General features: G+C 47.2%; 1 protein-coding gene across 2 annotated transcripts in view; it reads right to left on the bottom strand.

Moving 5' to 3' along the window:
- LOC144141592 (folylpolyglutamate synthase, mitochondrial-like) overlaps positions 1-19,057 on the bottom strand; it is a 41,056-nt gene that overhangs the window by 7,328 nt on the left and 14,671 nt on the right. The window contains exons 6-11 of one of the 2 annotated variants that reach the window (XM_077673145.1): positions 16,882-16,943; positions 16,071-16,221; positions 14,092-14,254; positions 13,922-14,023; positions 10,435-10,737; positions 4,762-5,009 (exon numbers count right to left, since the gene is read on the bottom strand). In XM_077673145.1, the coding sequence (XP_077529271.1) occupies positions 4,762-5,009; positions 10,435-10,737; positions 13,922-14,023; positions 14,092-14,254; positions 16,071-16,221; positions 16,882-16,943 (1,029 nt within the window). Of the gene's footprint in view, positions 1-4,761; positions 5,010-10,434; positions 10,738-13,921; positions 14,024-14,091; positions 14,255-16,040; positions 16,222-16,881; positions 16,944-19,057 lie in introns of both variants that reach the window. The other variant, XM_077673137.1, reaches the window with a different exon arrangement.

Here is a 19,057-nt window from a genome sequence, read left to right as displayed (position 1 = left end):
AAAAACATAACAGCCAACAAAATACAGCAGGAAGAAACACCAGAAATTTGAATAAAAAGATATAGTTTCGAACTGCAACCCTTTATTTACAGATTAATGCCTTTCAAACCTTAAAAAATCAAGGTTGGAGGTTTGCCGCTAACTTCGACAGTGAGAGCTTGCTTGAACCTCCTTGCAGAGGTTCCCATGTTTGCCGCTATGAGCCAGCTTAGTTAGCTTTTGGGCTGAAAAGCATGGCATTTCTTTCTATATCGGCACACTTTGCGATGGCGCTGTTTAGTGTTGAGGGTGGTAGTTCAAGGTCTTTAGCAATGTCGGCTCTCTCCTGCGCTGTCTGCGCATCAACTGCTCTCAGAACGTCCAGCTTTTCCTTAAGGCAAAGCACTTTCCGCTTTCATGACGCCATCAAGAAAACACAACAAAGATAGCGCTCACAGAGAATGATGAATGACTGAGGCTAGAGTGTATGGATAGCCCTTCACACAGAACGTGTGGGCTAATGTATGGGATAAAGAAAATCCCGACTAGCTTCGCTAGAGAAAGTACTACCAGCCGTACATTAGCCCCAGTGGAATCCAAAGACTCGCGCACAGGTTCGAGTAGTCACACACGGTAAACAGACTCCAGCAGTGCGAGTAAGGCTTTATTGCCTGGAAAATACAGAGTACATACCAGACAACACGACTGTTGGTCCTTTCACTCGCTCAAGCCGCTGGGACTTACCCCCATATTCTGAATCCCTCCTCCACTCAAAGTGCTTCCTCCACTCCGTCGAGTGGAGGATAGGGCAACACCTCCACTCGAGGTCTCCACGCATTTCATAAACGTGGTGACGCCGACCCTCCGAAGAAATTCTTCGTTTGGAGGGACCCTCGAGATCACACTTTTGGAGGAGCAGCGAAAGGCATCTGGGGGCGAGGTTATTGCAAATTTTTTTACTCAAGACATGAAAGTACGCTTAAAGGAGCCATGAAGAGAAAACAAAAGTTTGTTTTATTTGAAAGATTAGGTGTTTCATAGTACCCCAAGCGCTTTCCCGGAAGCAAATGATGGTTTATTCACTGAGAAATAAGGCAATTTAAGCCAAAATTTTAAACCTCCCGCTAAAATTGAACATTCCGTGACGTGTACAATGGCGTCATAGAGCCGGTCCATGAAACAGATACTTAGTATGTCGACTCCATATAGCACCCACACGCGGGAGTCGATCGAGACGGCGGCCATTTTAAAAATACTAGTAAAACCTAGTGCACCCGCAGCCCTAGTCATGGAATCGCCTGATCCGGAGAACAAAACTCTCGCCGAGGAGCTTGGGCTTGCATTTAACAACCTCACACCACAAAAACGCTCAATGCTTCTAAGTGCACGAGCGGCAAGAGTTGTGGGATACGCGGTGGACGGGAAAGCGACAATTCCGCGATAGCCACAACAGACGAACGCCCAGCCGTCGGCACCGCTGCCTCGTCAGCCCCGTCGCGACGGACGAATGTAGACTGGTACGTATGTGCCGTATTTTGATTACGGTTAATAATAGTTCAATTTCAGTAGCAGTATCACTTATGCCAGTTGGCCGGTGTTGTGTATGGAAAGCCATTCGAAAGTACTCGAACAAACTGAAGTTTTCAGTGGTTGTAAACTGGAAACGAGCTCGTAACGACAGCAGCAAGCCAACACCATTCGAAACTTACGCGACGACTGGCACTATCTCTTCGCTTCTTGCTGTTCCTTACTCCCCTCGTTTCTATTTTTACCTTTGCTGGTTGGTGATATGACGGCCAACCTCCTGTGAAGGGATTACGATACGAAGCAAGGTCGCGGCTGTGCGTGCTGGAACGGTTCGTTGGCCCCGAAGAGCCTCGAACCCGAAAATTCGTCTGCGCGACGGCGAGATGTCGAGCTCGGACGGCGCTAGTTTCGTATGCATTGGCGCACACGCTTGCGAGTTCGTTCGGACCTTCAACCGTTTACTCCACCGTTCTTTGTCATAAAAAGAATGTGCAGTATGTTTCACGGGCATTTAGCTCGCTATGCAAACTGTAAGCCCTGCCTAACATGCGTTTGCTTTTGCCGGCCTCCGCCAATCGCAGAGCATTCCCAAGTGACATCACAGGTTCTGTTGCGGAAAATGAGCTGGTCGGTCGCATGGTCATTTCCTTTTTTCCTAATTATGTAGCTTATTTGAGCGAAGTTTGCGTTATAAGTGGTGTCGTTATGGTTCTAACGAGGCAATCTTTCGAATGAATCAAACTTGTGTTTTCTCTTCATGGCTCCTTTAAGAAATATAACTTTTAGATGTTTTTATTTCTTGTTAAGTAATTATACCGGTATTTTAAGAAATAATAGTTTCTATGGTTGAGAGGAGCACGAAAATAACATGAAACAGGTGGACACAACTAGAAATAACTGTTTTCTGGTCTGGCCACACTGCACACACACTTCGGTAGCAGACGATAAATCTGTTTTGTTTTTGTGCACGCTGCTCCATGTCTTCACGTATCCCGTTGTGTCTCCTGTTCTTTCTGATCCTATCGTTTACTATAAGTTTCAGGGCCCCACCTCCGGATGACAGCCAAGATAACGATATGTCAGCGGAAGGGCTGGAGGTATAGGGCGGTTTGCTTCCATGCGTGACGAGCGCATATCATAGACCGGAATTGCCGACACAGTGAGCGCCTAATTATTTGTTCTTTTCGGTTCACGCCACTATCGGCAGCTCAAAGCCGAAATAATGTTCAAATTACAAAGAAGTGCGTGCGTAATTTTACAGGCACCACGGTGAACCCGGTAGAAATGTCCCCCTTCGACAGCACGCAAGCTCGAGGTAGCAGGCGAGCACAAAGCGACGGGCACTTGGAGAGGGGCGGAGCCTCGCAGCGCAGGCGGCTCGAAAAAAAATAAAAACAGAAAACTGGGCTTTGGAGCAGACGACACGCTCGCTCGCTTCCCTACGACGATCGTCTGCTTCATACGCACTGTAAGCAGCTTACGGTAGCCGTGTCATAGGTTAGTGTGACACCTTCATTACAGAGCAATGACTTTCGGTACATGACAGTGACAACCTTGTCATTGCGAGGATAAAGATAAGTCCGCACAGATATCTCGGAGCTCGCCCGCCGTCGCAGAAAACATCACGACGCTTCGAATTACGAGTTCCAACCAACGCCTGACGACGCGGCTTGTCGGCGGCGAAACGTTGACGAAGGCACCCATCACAACTTGAAATGTCCCGGCGCCATAACATCGCAACGTAACCAGCAGCCGGAATGCAGAGAGCAGTGGGTGGCCGCAGTTGCTAGCATTTGGCTCGGCAGCTCGGCGTTTGGCTCGGCAGCCACCTCGGCAGCTCCAGCAGTGACCGATTTGGTAAAGAGGCACCGCGACACGAATTCGCCCTTGCTGAAGTGCTCAAGCGTATTCAGCCAGTACCTTATGCGCTGACATGGCAGATTCACGGTGCGGAAATCCCCTGAACCTTCATTATATGCCTCGTCAATGCGGGATACATGCTCCGGAAAAGAGGCGAGCGTGCACAGCCGGCTCGAACCGAGAGGAGCGTAGGCGGCCATCTTGAAAATAGTACTGGAGGGCTGCTTCAAGGTAGCACAGACGACACCTTGGAGTTGCTCCTCCAAATCGCCGATCAGTTCCTCCGTTGGAGGAGACACTCGAGTGGAGGTTAGTTTATGAAACCGAAACTCGCTTTCAAGGGTCCTCTCGAGCGGAGGCTCGAGTGGAGGAGGGACTCAGAATACGGGGGTTAGACTCCAATATCTGTCAGCGCGGCCGCGGGAAGAGAGACTTTCTGATGACCAGTCAAGATGGAATCTCAGAGCAGAGTTTCCGAAGCCAACTGGGTTCTCAGTCATTGTGACCATCAGAGTAGGCACTCCTGCACCGACCAGCACCGACCGAATCGCCCAGCTGACCTCCCGCGGAAAGGATCAGACACGCCTGAACAACGCTCGGTGGAAAGGAGGTTCCTCCGGGAAAGAGGGCCCGTCCTCCTGAGTCCTCGTTCGCAAGTCACGTAGTATTATGGGTACAGCGCGCCACACACAGCCAGCGAGGAAGCTAGCACGCACGTGACCACGCCGCCGGCCAAGAAGGCCGCCCCCACGATTGGCGAAGCTTAACCACATGTGCAAACGAGGCATGGGGGCCAAGGGGCCCCCACAAATGATGGATGCATGTTATGAGCATCCCAATTATAACGGGACATAGACCAGTGAACCACCAAGCTCTTCCCACAGAGGGCTGGTGGCAGTGACTCCAACTCCCACGCGCCTCCACGTAGCCAGTTCTGTAATCAAGCCAAGCCGAGGTTTGGAAAAACTCAACATGGTGGTCGGCGCTTGTTGCCCGTGCGGGTTCAGGGTGCTAGATTGCGATTGATCGTATGGGAACACTTCTAAGGTTGCGACGCAACGGTGGGGATACTAATGCATTAGATCCTATGGGAGCTATGCCGGGGCCAACTGAAGACTATGGTACAGCCAGGAAAACACAGCATTTGGGAACATTATAAAAGGGTTCTACTGTACTATAGAATATACCCATTCAATAACTTTATATTTATGTGCTGACATTGATCGTTCTTTCTGTGTGCGTTTCAACAAGGCAGGGAGGATAGACAGCAAACCTGAATTGTGCTGGCTTAAAAAAAAAAAAGCATTGCGGGGTTTTCCCAGTGTGCAGCAGCAGTGTTTCGTGGGCAAACAATGCCACTGCCCTGCAGAGCGGCAGCTTGCTTTCGGGGCCCACCTGAATGTGGCCTGGAGGAGCAGACTGGTTGGCAGCTGTCTGCTGCTGCTGTATCCAGGCCACGGCTTCGGAGAGGCACGCGAACAGCTGGCAGGAGTCCTCCGGCATCCCCCTGGCAGGCGAGGCCACGCTGCCGCCAGCCGCCACCTCCTCCTCGTGCAGGCTCGACAGCAGATGGCACCAGATGCGCATGTTGGCCCTGCAGCGGGCCATCTCAGTGCACTTCTCCACCGTGAAGTCGCTCTGGTCTGCGGGAAGGTGACGCCAACCACGGCCACAGATGATGGCTCCGTTGCGCAACTACACTGAGATCACACAGTTCCGCTACCTGCCCTTGGGCTTTTGTATCAGTGGGCTCTGAAGATCACCGTATTCTCATGCAAATAGCTTGCACAGAGTAAAGTCGAGACGCCAGAATTACGATTCTAGTTATGGGTGTTTAACGCACCAAGGCTACGTCTGGGTTATGTGGCGTGCCATAGGGGAGGGCTCCCGATTAATTTCGGCCACCTGGGGATGTTTACGTGTTGCAATTACAGGTATTTTGCCCCAAGTGCAGCTCCGCCACAATGTGTGGCATGCCGTGATGCTCCACTCTTCCCCTCGCTTTAGTCTAGCCAGCTATTCGTCGAAAACGGAGTTTTGCTGTTCAGTCTTGGATATGGCGTCACCCTATTTCTACCGCAAGTGCACTCACCGTTCCAAGGTCACATGCCAGCATGTGGAAGGGAAGCACTGAAGAGGATAACAGCTACCATCCCTGGTGCAACAGGAGGGCAGCTCCTCGCAACCTAGCAGCCATCTGCAGGCAATAGCTTGACAGATGTACCTCGCCGTACAGCAATTTGGTTTTCGGTTCCATTTTCTCCATGCATGAGCATCATGAGAAAGGTGTGGTGCCGTAACTTCCTATTGGGGCTCTGTGCAACAGGCAAGAAGTCTTACGCCCACTGGTATGCTCGTTATCCAAATAAGTGCACGATACTTCTTTGTTATTAAGACTGAAAGGTTGCATTATGCAGGAGTGGACACACAACAACATGGGGGCTCAGGTTCTATGCAGGGGCATGAAAATATGGCACCTTGGCATGCCTTTTCATTCAGCAAAGCTGCTATGCACACAGGTCTGACCGCAACAATCAGATTCAGCCAGTCCAAAAGAAGGCCATCTAATGCTTTGGAAGGGACATGGCTAACCACAATATGCAAGAGCCAATAACGTCAAATGCAACTGATTTAGGACAAAGACGAGGATGCTAAAACAAACTTTTTGTACTGCACCAAACAGAGTAAACAAAAGGGATGACAAAATAAGTCAACACAACTCCTCCATAAAAGCTCAGTAACTACAGCTGAATTAGCCATGACAACTCTACAGATGTGGTACGTAACAAGATATTCAGTAACACAAACTTTTACTGCCTTGGAGTGCCTGCTGCAGTCGAGTCAGCAGATGACACATGTGCACAGGGTGCAACAGAGTAGCAAAAAAATAAAGCGTGTGTGTCAGCCTTGGCATCAAACCAGGGGCACCCCGGGCACACGGAAGGCTGTGTCGATTATTATTTGTGGCGCACTAGCTCCAGTGAGCCGGCTGTCGGTGACAGTGCATGAAACGGTGAGCACAGCACGGACAAAAGAATGAGGAGGGGGACCCAGGCATAGGCATCGCATATCCATGGGTTCCCCTGGGCACACATCGCACAGGTGATGGAGTTTTCCTTTTCCAAGCCTACAGAAAAAGGGGGCCCTGGCCGGACTAGAGGGAAGACACATCACTATAGTTTCTAGAAATCTGGCCAGTCTGCCATCTGAGACCTTTAGCAGGGTCCCTTTCACACTGGTCGACGGCTGCACCTTCCAGTTTTGCTGGCCATGCATGCTATTGAAACATTTCTCTAAAGAACTGAATTGTTTAAATACTTTTGTTCACCTAATTTTTTGTTCCTTTAATTTTTCTAGCGTGAAAAGGATTTTGTAGGCATTTTCAAAGTGCGGGCAGTAGTGTGCAGCTCACCGATCGTCTGCTCACCACAGACAATTAGAAAGAAAACAAATAATTAGGTAACAAAAGTACTTGAAACTCAAATTTAGCTTTTAAAAACGTCTCAATGGCAAATGCAGCGAGTGCAATAGAGGGCGCCGCGGTCAACCAGTGTGCTGTTTCTGGCATGTTTTCATTGCTGCAATGACATGCCATTGTATTGGGAAACTGGTGCTGATGGTAGACTGGCTGAATTTCGAAGGACTAGTTAAAGTGACACTGAAGTGATTTGTTAACATTGCGGGATTACTAGCACAAATTGCAGTCTCAAGTCTCCAGGCCATGTTTCGACCACTCTCACTGCATTTACGAGACTTTATTCAGTAGAAAAGACAATTCGCAAGTGCTGTCTTCCTCTCTGCATCCTCCTAGTCAATTTCCTATAACATTTTGTATGACGTCAAAACGAGATGGCTTGGATTGACTGCGCTACTGCACGGCTCGCCGACTCTCAGACAGAATCACTTGGCTCAACGTTTAGTCTAGTCGGCCGGCCGACGGCGGATCGTCGCAATTTGTTCACTCAGTTGAAACTAAGCCACGACAAGTTTGTTCCTGGAAGAATGTGCCTTTAGTTTGTTAGTTAGTAGGCTGAATCAATCTCTAAGTCCAAATCACTCCACACAAGTGCACATGCCACACTTAGCTGACTGGTACACTTGTAGAAATACCTAAGGCCAATTGAAGGCTGGGGAAGAGTCAGCGAAGTTAATATAGGTACTCAGGAATTAAATTCAACCGAAACTTTTATCGTGCAGCGTAAAACCAAGGTGCGGGGAGCACTTTTTTGCGCTGGGTGAACTAGCACAGCTGTCAGTAGTACGACCACACATCTGTGAACGCTTTTCCGCCTAAGGAATGCAGTCGCTATAGAGGTGAGATATTTGTGGAAATGGGGGGGGGGACGCTTACTGCACGAGCACTATTAAAGAAATACTAGTCATCTAAGTTGCTTGGAATGCTAAAACTAAATAAAAATGTAAGCTGGCTATACATTATATACTTATTTCTGCACCTGGCAGCGCTGGCTTATGGCTGAATGGTCTGGAGCACTAGGTATATCGTTTTGCAATTCGCAAGTTCAAACCTCCAATAACGCAGGTTTTCTTTTTAAATAAAGTTGATTCATTTGTTATGGGCAGCATTTTCTATATTGAATTCACCATTTTTGCGCTGTAACGTTTACTGCTCCACAAGCAAGTTCGCAGAACACGTGCAGACTGACGCTGACGTGCTGGCGAATTCTCGTTGGTTTAGTGTTGCCATAAGCACCAACTGCTTGTGGGCACAGTCCCGAATCAGCGGACCCTTGGCCTGGTGCGGACATGCCTCTTACGGTACAGGCACGAGCCAGGCACGCTCCAAAGGTGGGGGGAAAGCACATCGCATTTGAGCGTCTCCGGTGACACGGAGGGTGTTCATCCACTGTGTACGCCTCGGCTAGTAATTGTTATAACTCCAAGCCGTGCAGGTAGGCTTATCTGATGCATTTTACCGCCGAAAACATGGCAGAAGCACGGTATGCAGATTACTGAGATATCGAGAATACCCATCCAACAATAACGTCGGATGCCAAGCATGTTTCACAGAACTGAAACTCAAACTGGTTCGAATTCTAATCTTGGACATCGATCGCCCAATCACGCAGCACCTCGCATGGACGTCACTGCGTTAGTTGGTGCGCCCACCGCACACCGCGCATGGTAGTTTTTCTTCTACCATTTTATCTCCAGCTTTATAAATACCGCTTTTATCGCCCGGATAAATGATGAAAGGTGTGTTTATTTGAGCCAGTTTACGCAGTTCAAGCAAAAACAGGAGCTTGACAAATTCACTTCAGTGTCCCCCCTTCAAAGCGAAAAGTTGGACTAGTTGGTTATTACTTGAATACATTTCATGAGCGAAAACAAGACGAGAAACGTTTTGCATGCATCTTTCTTCATCCTTGTCTTGTTTTCGGTAGTGAAGTGTATTCTAGGGACTAGAGTATTGCATATCGTCTCTAGCCCAGCCTTGAGGGCAGCCATGAAAGTGATGGTCACCTGCTCAGCACGAAAAGCATGGAGCATGGAGTAAAAAAAGGACGCCACCCCCAGAGCTACACGAGCGGGCCAGCAACAGGTGAGCCACGCTATTTATGTGGCACACTGGAAGCAGATGACACACTGCCAACAGTTAGCGACGAAGCTGCAACCAGAAAGGTTCTGTATACATATAGCTTGGCTAGCCTCCACAAATAAAGGCTTTTGCACTTCATGCTTACATTAAACGTATACTTTTATTACAAAAGTAAGCCCTGCATGACAAAAAAAAATTATTCATTTGTACACTCTTGTAAACAAAGTACGAAAGTGGACACAGGATGAGTGTAAAGGGGGACTCACTTGTTAACATTCCTAAGGGACTTTCTAGGCGCATGACTGCTTCGCTGAGTGGCACAGCTGTCAAGGTTGCTAGATTGATGGGCCTTCAAAAATCCCAAACATGGTGTACAGGATTGATGTATATACTGAATGATAGCTAAGGAACATAGGAACAACTTGCATATTTCAGATTTCCTAAAATAATTTTCTGGCTCAGTACAATGCCTATTTCTATTGTGTTTACTGCATTTTTTTGTTTTTTTTGACATCTAAACTCTGAATAATTGCACCTCTCACAAAACTGCAGCTATGGATTTGAAAGGGCAAACAAAAAGCAACAATTTCATGTGTAAAAATGCTAGATGTCTCCAGTTCCTCAAGAGAAAAAAAATATTGTGGAAGCACCCAAAATCAGCCATTTTTCCACCATAACGAAAGAGTCAATGATAGGCTACATGAACACACTCATAACGTCAAGAATGGTCACAATGGTTTCCTGGCATCGCATTGCAGCATGTGTGGCTGTAAGCCGTTTTTTTTTTTTTTTTTTTTTTTTTTTTTTTTTTTTTCAAAGTTTTATGCTAGGAAAACACCGGAATGTGTCAGCACCCCCTCCCTTGGGCTTTGTGATAAAGAGCTAAGATTTCTGAGGCTATAAAGTGTTTGCGCATGGCAAGTGTGTGATCTTTGAATGGCTTTCGTGTATTTTTCGCTGTTTGTGGGTTATAGGTTGCTTTCCGAAATAAACTTAGTTGGAAGTTAGCGCTCGCCTCGTCCTATCTCTTGTCTTGTCCTGTGCCCATTTTTGCGCTTTGTTTACAAGAATGCACCACCAACAAGCCCAACTTTACACTCTCATCATTTGTACAGCATAGCTGGCATAAAAAATTAAGGTTCAAAGCCTATGTATATTTTTTTGCAGTACCGCAATACATTCGGTTAAGATTTTCCTGGCGTCATTATTGCTCCCCCTAACTCTGCATTGACTTTTGGGGGAATAGTGCAAGCATTTCGCTAGTAAAGACGATATGCTACACTTTGTGGAATGTGCTTCCACAAATCAGAAAGTGACAGAAATAAAATGGCAAGTTCCAGACTACAGCTCAGACCATTTTCCACATTATAGTTTTACACACGAAATTGTAAAAGTTTGGCGGGGTTTTTTCAAAAGATCGCAAAAGGGGCATCATTACAGTCTGCTTCAAGCCCCTCTAGATCTCTCTATTTACAGCACTTCCTCGGAGAGGCAAGCTGGTGTCTCCCCACCTGAGTAAGGGCTCTTGTCAATGGTGAGACGATTGGGGGTGAAGAGGGCCGTGTGGAAGGGCTCATCAGCCAGGTAGGAAAGCAGGATCTCCGGCCGCCGGTCCCCGATGCAGTTGAACAGAAGCATGCGGTGCACCTGCACCTTGGTCCCCAGTGCCTGCTGCTCAGAGGCAGCAGCTTCGCGCCACCAGCGCACGCAGCAGTTGATCGAGTCCTCAGTGTGGGCACCATCCAGGTACAGCGTCAGGCCGGGCCCCGCAGGGACCACCTGACACCTGCCGGGCCACCGGCACTGCTCCAGGCCTGCATGCACAGTGCTGCACCAATCACTCCCTACGTTTCTCGCACCACGTTAGGATGGGCAGGCGTACATGCTTGGTGAAAGGCAACCGTGTATGGCCACCACCAGTCTATTCTTCAATGCTTTGTTAATGTTGAACACTTTCAAATATCAAAGCGAATAATATGACATTTGATGCAGTTCCCAATCAAATTGCACCACTAAAAAATTTTAATATTTTTTAAGCATTCTGAAGTTCGAAAAGGCAAACAGGGAGTCGTATCGGTGAACTTGGACACATGCTGAAGGCCAGAAATCCCCTGCTAAAAATACATGCAAAATGTACCCTTTACAAAAGAGTTAAAGCAGCAGGTATGTATCATCACACATATCAGGTATGTATCGCACGTTGAGTGTCACCAAAATGAACCGGCTCCCTTCGGCAGCAGCAACTTGGCTGGGCACCACCCCCGACCTTTGTGTTTCTCTCTTCACATTCCAATAGCATCGTCCACCCCAGCTGCCCAGCCAGCACCCTAGAGATAAGAAAGCCTAGTCGTGCAACTGCCATTGTATCGGTTTTTCAGATCAAATCATGCACAGTGCTGATCCTATTTTAAACCTGTAATGTTCCATTTTTAATTATATACACAGTTTGTAAAGAAAAATGACAAACTTGCCTAGCTTTGTACTACGACACTCAGATAGGCTTCTTGACAGGAAGGTGTTGACACCGCTGCATAGGTGAAGCTAGTCTGCCAGCCATTTAAGTTTATTACCAATGCTTTTCAACAGGGTGCCAAACCAAATACAAACTGGAAACCAGAACTGAACTGGTATTTTTGCCAGAACTTAACCCGAACCATTACGCCTTACCCGAACCGGTACTTAACCGAAATGGTAACGACTGTACCATGCCCAATTGATAATGCCCTGCCAACGTCGCCTGGAGTTTTCTCTTTCATAAACCACCAATGTTATAACCACTCAATCACAAAAATCTAAACGCTCCATTCTCAGAAATGATAAGCGGTTACATACGCATGAAGCATACGTAGCCACTGGTCACGCATGCAGAGGCGAAGCTGCACAAGAGAAATATCACACTCTTTTGCAGCCTGCAGGTAATACTGAACATTGATTTTTCTTTCCTGAGGCATAGGTATCGCTGCGAATGTGCAGGAGCAAGCAGGCCATAAGCGTGCCGCTTGATGCATCAGCGAGGACCTGCAACCTGCACGCATCAACTCGTTGCATTTCATTACTCTTTTAAAGAAGGTCACTGATTAGAAAGTGTAAATATTTGAGAGATTTGTGTCTTTGAAAAAAAGAAAAGAAAAGAAAAGCGAAAGGGCCATGCAGATGGTTTTAAATTAACCCGCATGAAGGCCAAACCGGAATAATTTCTGCTCTTTGCTTATAATCCAGAAAACTGTTAGCTCATATTACGCACTTTTCTTTGGCAAGAAACTGCGTTCCCCAACCCTGCATAAACTACACATTTCATCCTTGAAGGACAGCCAGTAGACAAAACCTGGGGTGAAATTTTGAGTTTCATCCATTTCATGCCTGTTTCAAAGTGTCCACGTTGGGCAAGCCCTGACTGGCTGAAGGTAAATGCCAGGATGGGACACAAAATAACCAAAGTGGGGCATTGGTTTTGGTGCATGTCAAAGGTGGGGCAATCAAAAGTATGTCACGACTGAAACAGACAACTCAAAATTCTTTCTGCTGCTGACCCGTTTTTCTCCCCCTGCCCTTTTTGCTTTGTTTTCAGCGATACAAATGTACCAGCTAGCCCAACTTCCGATTCTTCTACTACTCCGTTACGTCGGGGTTGCGCTTTTAACAATGAACTAAAGACCCACTCCCCAAGAAAGCTCTGCCCTTTGTTTATAACTAAATTACCCCATTCAGTTTATAATCACATTAGTATCTGCCGTCGTAGCCCATGTTACTGCAAACGACGCAATGGCAGGAGTCGGGCAGAACGAAGGCCTATTCCCGTGTTCGCGCACACTGGCAGCAGCTACCAAAATGCACGCCAATGATTAGAGCGTAAATGCAGTGGCTGAACGTTAAAGAAGAGGGCGTGAAAACAGAACACAACCTTCTTTAATTTGAAAGAACTAGCCTTAGGTAGCGAACTCAGGACCATTCCAGCCACGAAAGGTTTGGTTTAGCCAAGGCGGGGGGAAGAGAAATATTGAAAACTTTCAAATTTCGTGCCACATGACATCAAGAGTGATGCGAAGAGTGAATACTAAACACGTAGTTATTGGTGTGTTAATTGCATGTTAGCATTCAAGTGGTGTGATCAAATGAACTAGAGTCCCCACTAGAATTGCCCTGTCACGTTTCTTGGCGGTAGCTCTGGTCGGCGGCTGCTAATCGCACAAACAAGATTCTGTGACATCAAAGAGACCTCGGATAGATAGCAGTTGCCTTGATAACACATGGCATTTGGCTGCATTTCTAGTGCTACAAACGAGACAACCAAAGAGGCAGAAAAAACACCACTGTCATCTGCCTCTCTTTTTTTTTTTTTCACTAATTTTTCCAGCACACTTTCTTTCCTTCACTTTATGGACACACGAACGAAGGGCTACATGTGCATGCGGTGAACGCTGTCGCTTTCGACTGCAAAGTGGGCTGTTAGTTTTGCAAATCACAAAAAGCAAGGTTCACCACAGTTTCAGTGCAGATTACTTGAAGTATAGCAGGATGTAGCAGAATTTGCCTTTCTCAGCAACCGGTGCAACAATCACATCCCTCCTAATGTAGTTGAGTGTGAACTTTCGGTTCTCCAACCACAAGCCAAACTGCCTTGTTTTGTTTTTTAATAAACTGTAGCTTTGATTAATGCTTGCACTTTTATAATATAAGCATGTACCCTAAAATCGGTAATCAGAAAGTGAACAAAAATGTCTGCCCAGCCTTAAAACCTGCCTGCAAAAACAGCATCGCCCCAGCTTTCTTTTTTTTTTTTTTTTACACCATAGAGGCCAGTTAAAATAAGTAACCCTGTAAAATGGCAGCACGAATACACAGCCCTATTTGTGGGAGTCATTTCTGACATGGCTGGTAGCCAGACCGCAAGGTGGATTAGGCTAGGACTGCGCAATGCCACGTTGCAAAGCCATGAACGCAGTGAGTGACAACGAGCGTTCCCACCCCGAGTGGACAAGACCCCGAGGGTCTACTCACCTTTGGCCATCAGCTTGGTGATGGAGAAAGGCCGAGCAATGACGGGCAGGTGGTGGCGTTCAAACCACACTCGCTCGGCAGCTTCCTTGGTGGCCTGCTTTTCTGTTGGGAACACCGAGAACAGGGATCAGGTGGGATCCAACGTGTGCCGGAAATCATCCACCACTCACTGCTGGCTGCAGAGGCCCTGGAGCAGTGCTTTGAGAGCCAGGTTTTGCACAGCTGGAGGGCGAGTGATGCGTTGGCCAGCTGCGGTTCCCCGGGTATTCCGAGCCGGCAGTGTGGGACGTCCCACTCGTACGTCTGAAGCGGGGGTGCCAAGGTGATGGTGCACTGCACACAACACGCCAAGCACGAGGAAGCCTCTTCGTGAGAAGTGAACGGTGGAATGTTCACACATCATGCAAGGAACAATGAAGCACTTAGTTCACAGGACCCTCAAGGTAGAGTTTCAATTTAAGCCACCTTCTATCAAAACAGGCCTCTGAGCAACACTCGCATTGCAAGGGCCTTGCATGGATGCAGCAAAAGAGACAGTAGCACTAAAACATATTTCACAACTTCACACTTGTACCGCACGACTTCTCCCACAGCAACAATGAATTTCTAACATGGGCTCAAGTCAGATTTATAGCCCACAAACTCTCGAAGCCGGCTACAGAATACAAGAAGGAACTAAAAGCACTTGCTGCTATTACCACCAGTCCTTTGCAAACATTTTTGCAGACATTTGCTACAATAACTTTGCCAGCAACTATAACAGATAAGGGGCTCATTAGATGAGGGCCATTGTGCACTGGCTGATAAGGCGCAGCCAGACAGCCCATGCAGGTTTCTGGCACGGGAAGTCAGGCCCAACGTGCAACATGCCTGATCCTTCACATGTTAAAAAGCTTCCAACACTACTCTCAATGCAGAACTCAGCTAGAATGTTTTCAGTGGCAACGGATGCACAAATCAAATGAAAAAGACAACTGAGTGAATGGGCCAGGTAAATAATGCTAGGAAAACTTGACAATACATAATTGAAATATGAAGAAGCACTGAAAGAACAAAAAGACGGGATGCCGCAAGGATGACGGAAAGGCACTACCTCTTGAAAGTAGTGCACGTTTTAATGTTCTTCTTGTCCCCTTGTCTTTGTTGCACTACTCTCCCTTTTATAACCACGAACCAACCAGATGAACATGTTTTCATAATTTTAGAGATTTTGCTACTATCTAAAGCACTTTGAAAATAGACTAGAGTAACAAAACTATCACACAACTCGTACATAATGAAACAAAATCCAAGCTCCCCAAGAAGACCCCAGTAAAAAAAGCCATTTGGTCACCATTCAATAAATAACAACCATTCTTTTATAATGCTGCCATCTCATTTCCAGCGCAAATTCAGCCGCCATTTTTCATTACAAATGCAGGTTGCATATGGATGGAAAGTTGCAAATCTGCATTTGAAACTAAGAATTATTTGATATATTACAACGTATGCACACACACCAGCAAAGCTTGGTAGCAGTATGCCAGTTTTTAGCAAAAATGCAATGCCTTTGTATGTGTCATTTTAGAGTGCTCAGAACTGAATTCCGAATTTGCAAGAGCAGTTGTGAACTGCCCAGGAATTTTTCTGGACAGGCCAATAAGAGAGACTAGTAATAAAAGAGGAGACTATGCCAAAAGCGTGCCAAAACAAACTCAGTTATGTTCCTCTTTCGCTTAACAAGAGCTACACCCTGTAAATTGCTTGTACCATTTACATTACAATTAAATATACCTCAGATCTTTCAGCAACATTTTCCATGCACAAAATGTAGAAATATAGATTATGTTATTTGTTTGCACATGGGACAGGTGGTGGGCAACATTTCCACACAAAAATCAATGAATGTGCTAAACCCTTGGTGCATCCTCTTAAAGACAGAGCAGCAATTGGATAGTTGTACCATCTCATAAGACTGAAAAGTCGGCAACAACGGTTTTCCGAAGTTTTACAAATTTGCAACCTTTAGAAAGAACGACAGATAGCAGCACATCATGTGAACATTTACTGTGGCCACTTGATAACGAACCGGTACACAGGACATTATCTTGAAAGAGGCACAATGGAAATGGGGTCGTACCCCCCTCTCGCAGGCCCTCTCCCAGAGCACCTCGAGGCCCTTGTCCGGCTGGGGCAGGGAGAAGGCGGGGCAGCCCCTCTTGAGGATGCCTGCCTTCTGCCAGGCAATTTCCTGCACGCTCGAACCCAGCAAGCGCGTGTGGTCCAGCCCCAGCGACGTGATGCCCACCACCGAGGGGTGCCTGCGCCAGAGAGGGACCTCCCACTGGGGCACATCGAGGGACGGAGGGACACTTTCAGGACAACACCTTTCCACTAGGGAGAAGGCGCTGTTATGGGGGCTTTCGGCAGGGAAGGATCAACAACCTATCTCCCACTCGGTTTGGGAGTGCAACGAACCCTGACCCGACCTGTGAGCAGTGGGTGGCACAACTGCCAGCATCTCCTTCCAGCTTAACAGGCTAGAGAAAGCCCCCCCACAGATGGGGTTGCCAAACCATCAGCACTGGACGCTCTCTGAATTAAAAGTGCAATCAATCAATTCGATTGATTGGCCTGCTGCGAATTTCAGTGTCAACTGAAGCTGTATTTGGCTAATATTAATGGTTGACTGGAATTTATCGACTAAAATTGTCCACTGATAGACAATGAGTTCTCAGAACTATTTCACTAGCCATTTTAGCAAAGCCCTGGCAAATCCTCGCTTGTAAGTAGGTCACTACGGCGGTATTTTTTCCACGAACATCAACTGTCGTGCATCAACCACGCCACACATCACAAATGGCTTTTCCTGTACCGTAGTTTTAAACAACTTGTTGTAGTAAAGTATGCTGCACAAAAGGATACAGCAAGCTTTAAATTACCAGGCAATACATACGACCATGCTTGCCCAATTCTCTCACCTTATAAAATTTGTGCTGTCGTATTCACCTCCAACACCTACTTCAAGCACCAGCACATCAACCTGAAATTAGAAATCAACAATTTGCACACGATTTTACTAGGGATGGGCGAATATAGATTTTGAGGTTCGAAGCGAATTCGAAGCGAATAGTGATTTGGTCGAATAATTTCGAATCGAATAGTTCGAATAGTACACATTGCAAATCACAAAGACAAATGAGCAACTTGTGACCTGACTAATGTACACAATTTTTTCTAATAATTAGAACTCACGTAGGCACAGCATTGTGCAAAACTATTACCAGTTGAACATTTATTGCAAAATCTTACACACAGCTTTCCTTTGCTGTATTCACAAGTTTTCATGAAGAAATGCCTGTTGCGCCACATGCTCTAGGTGCAGCAGTTTCCGCCGGCTGCTCATTCATAGAGTTCCTGTATATAGCTCCCGCAGGGAGCTAAGAGTTGCGCGACCGACCGCCATCTTTGTTATCCGGATTGCTGCGGGAAAGCCGCCCGTCGCGGGTGAAGGAGCCTCGCCGCCACGCTTCCGACGGCGGCCGACGCGCGGTGGGGGCGCTTCGGTCGGCGGCGCCTCATGCTTCTGCTGCTGCTGTTCCTGGGCGGGGCGAGGTGCCGCCCGCGTCGGCGGCTGCGGCGCAGCCGTAGTGGGAGCTTCTCTGCGCGGCGTGGATAACCGTAGTGTCGCAATCACGGCGGCGCGTGGAAAAGGGTCGCGCGACTCTTAGCTCCCTGCAGGAGCTATATACAGGAACTCTACTCATTCACAAGTTTAAGCGCCGCCTAGGAGCTCCGCTAAAAAAAGAAGTATTGTAGCCACTAGTATCCTCGGCCGTAGCCAAGCAAAGCGCAAGTGGCTGGCCGCCATTTTGAATAGGCTCGCTTAGTGCAGCGTACCCATAGGCGTACTGCCGCACTGAGCAAGCCTATTCAAAATGGCGGCATGCCTATTCAAAATGGCGGCCCGTACAAGTCTGCTGGCTTGGTGCCGCTATGTTCGGAGCGGTGTCGTTTCAGTGCCGCCTTTTTTTTTTAACCTAAAGTGTGCTGGCGGCCGAGAGCTTCGTCGAACCTCTAGGCAAGGCAGCAACTCGGCAGTGCCGGCACTGGTAATAGAAATGTCCGCGTTGGTGGGTCTTGAGCCAAGCCTGGGGTAACTCTCGGAAAGCTTGACCGAAAAGCTTGGCTTTTAGCTGCCTATTCGGGAGCATCGAATAATTCGAAAATATCGAATACCTGCATTCAGATCGAAGCGAATAACGAATAGAGAGCTATTCGATCGAATATTCGACAATACCGAATATTCGCCCATCCCTAGATTTTACCTCATTATCTTTTGTCAGCAGGAACAAACTTTCAAAAAGGGAGAGCAACTGTTACATTGCACTTGCACAGAATTCAAATTGCATGTTGCTGCTCAGTGCCTAACCACTAGTACATGTGGCTGTTTTTTTTTTGTTTTTTTTGTGCTGTTTTTGGCTCCAACAGAAAACCAACCACTAAACTTCATAGATTCAGTATCAAATTCAGCTGAAATTAAAGGGGCAATGGAGTTCTGACGTTAGCTCATCAATTAACCTTAATGTGTTAACTAAAGTTTGAATTACCAACTTTTTGCAGCAATTGCTCCTGCCAAAAGAAAAAAAATGTTTCTGCCTTTCGCAATTTTAAGCACATTCAACTGACCAAGTAAAATGGGCAATTCACTTGCTACACTTTTCTTCAGGTAGCCACATCCCTCAAGAAAAATGTCCCTCCCTGAGCCAACACCATTCCTCTACCTGCACCCCCAGCTATGTCAACCTTTGCGAGACTCACTTTAAAGAGGTGAAAGTGGTAGTTGGGGGAAGCAAGGAACTGATTGTGCAGCATGCTTAGCGGATAGCTGTGCAAAGTAACAAACAGCTGACTTTTGCTTCCAGTGGGCTTTCTATTTGCCAGACTGGTCTCTTCTCCCCATCCACATCCTGCCTTCTCCAATAAGGCTCCATGAACTTTGGGCGGTGGGGTCAATGGCAGTGCCTCCTTAATTTTTTTGTGCCTGCAACTTTGGCGCTGAGACACCTGCCAGCCCTTCTACCGTGCCTCCAAGTCCCTTGGGGTGCTCCTTCATTACCCCCGTATCAGACACGCTGTGTATCACATTCACTGTTC

This window comes from Haemaphysalis longicornis, unplaced genomic scaffold, assembly GCF_048455015.1.
Source record: "Haemaphysalis longicornis isolate Haplotype H1 unplaced genomic scaffold, Haemaphysalis longicornis Haplotype H1 scaffold_1, whole genome shotgun sequence".
Taxonomy (NCBI): domain Eukaryota; kingdom Metazoa; phylum Arthropoda; class Arachnida; order Ixodida; family Ixodidae; genus Haemaphysalis; species Haemaphysalis longicornis.
This window is presented reverse-complemented; position numbering and strand designations above follow the sequence as displayed.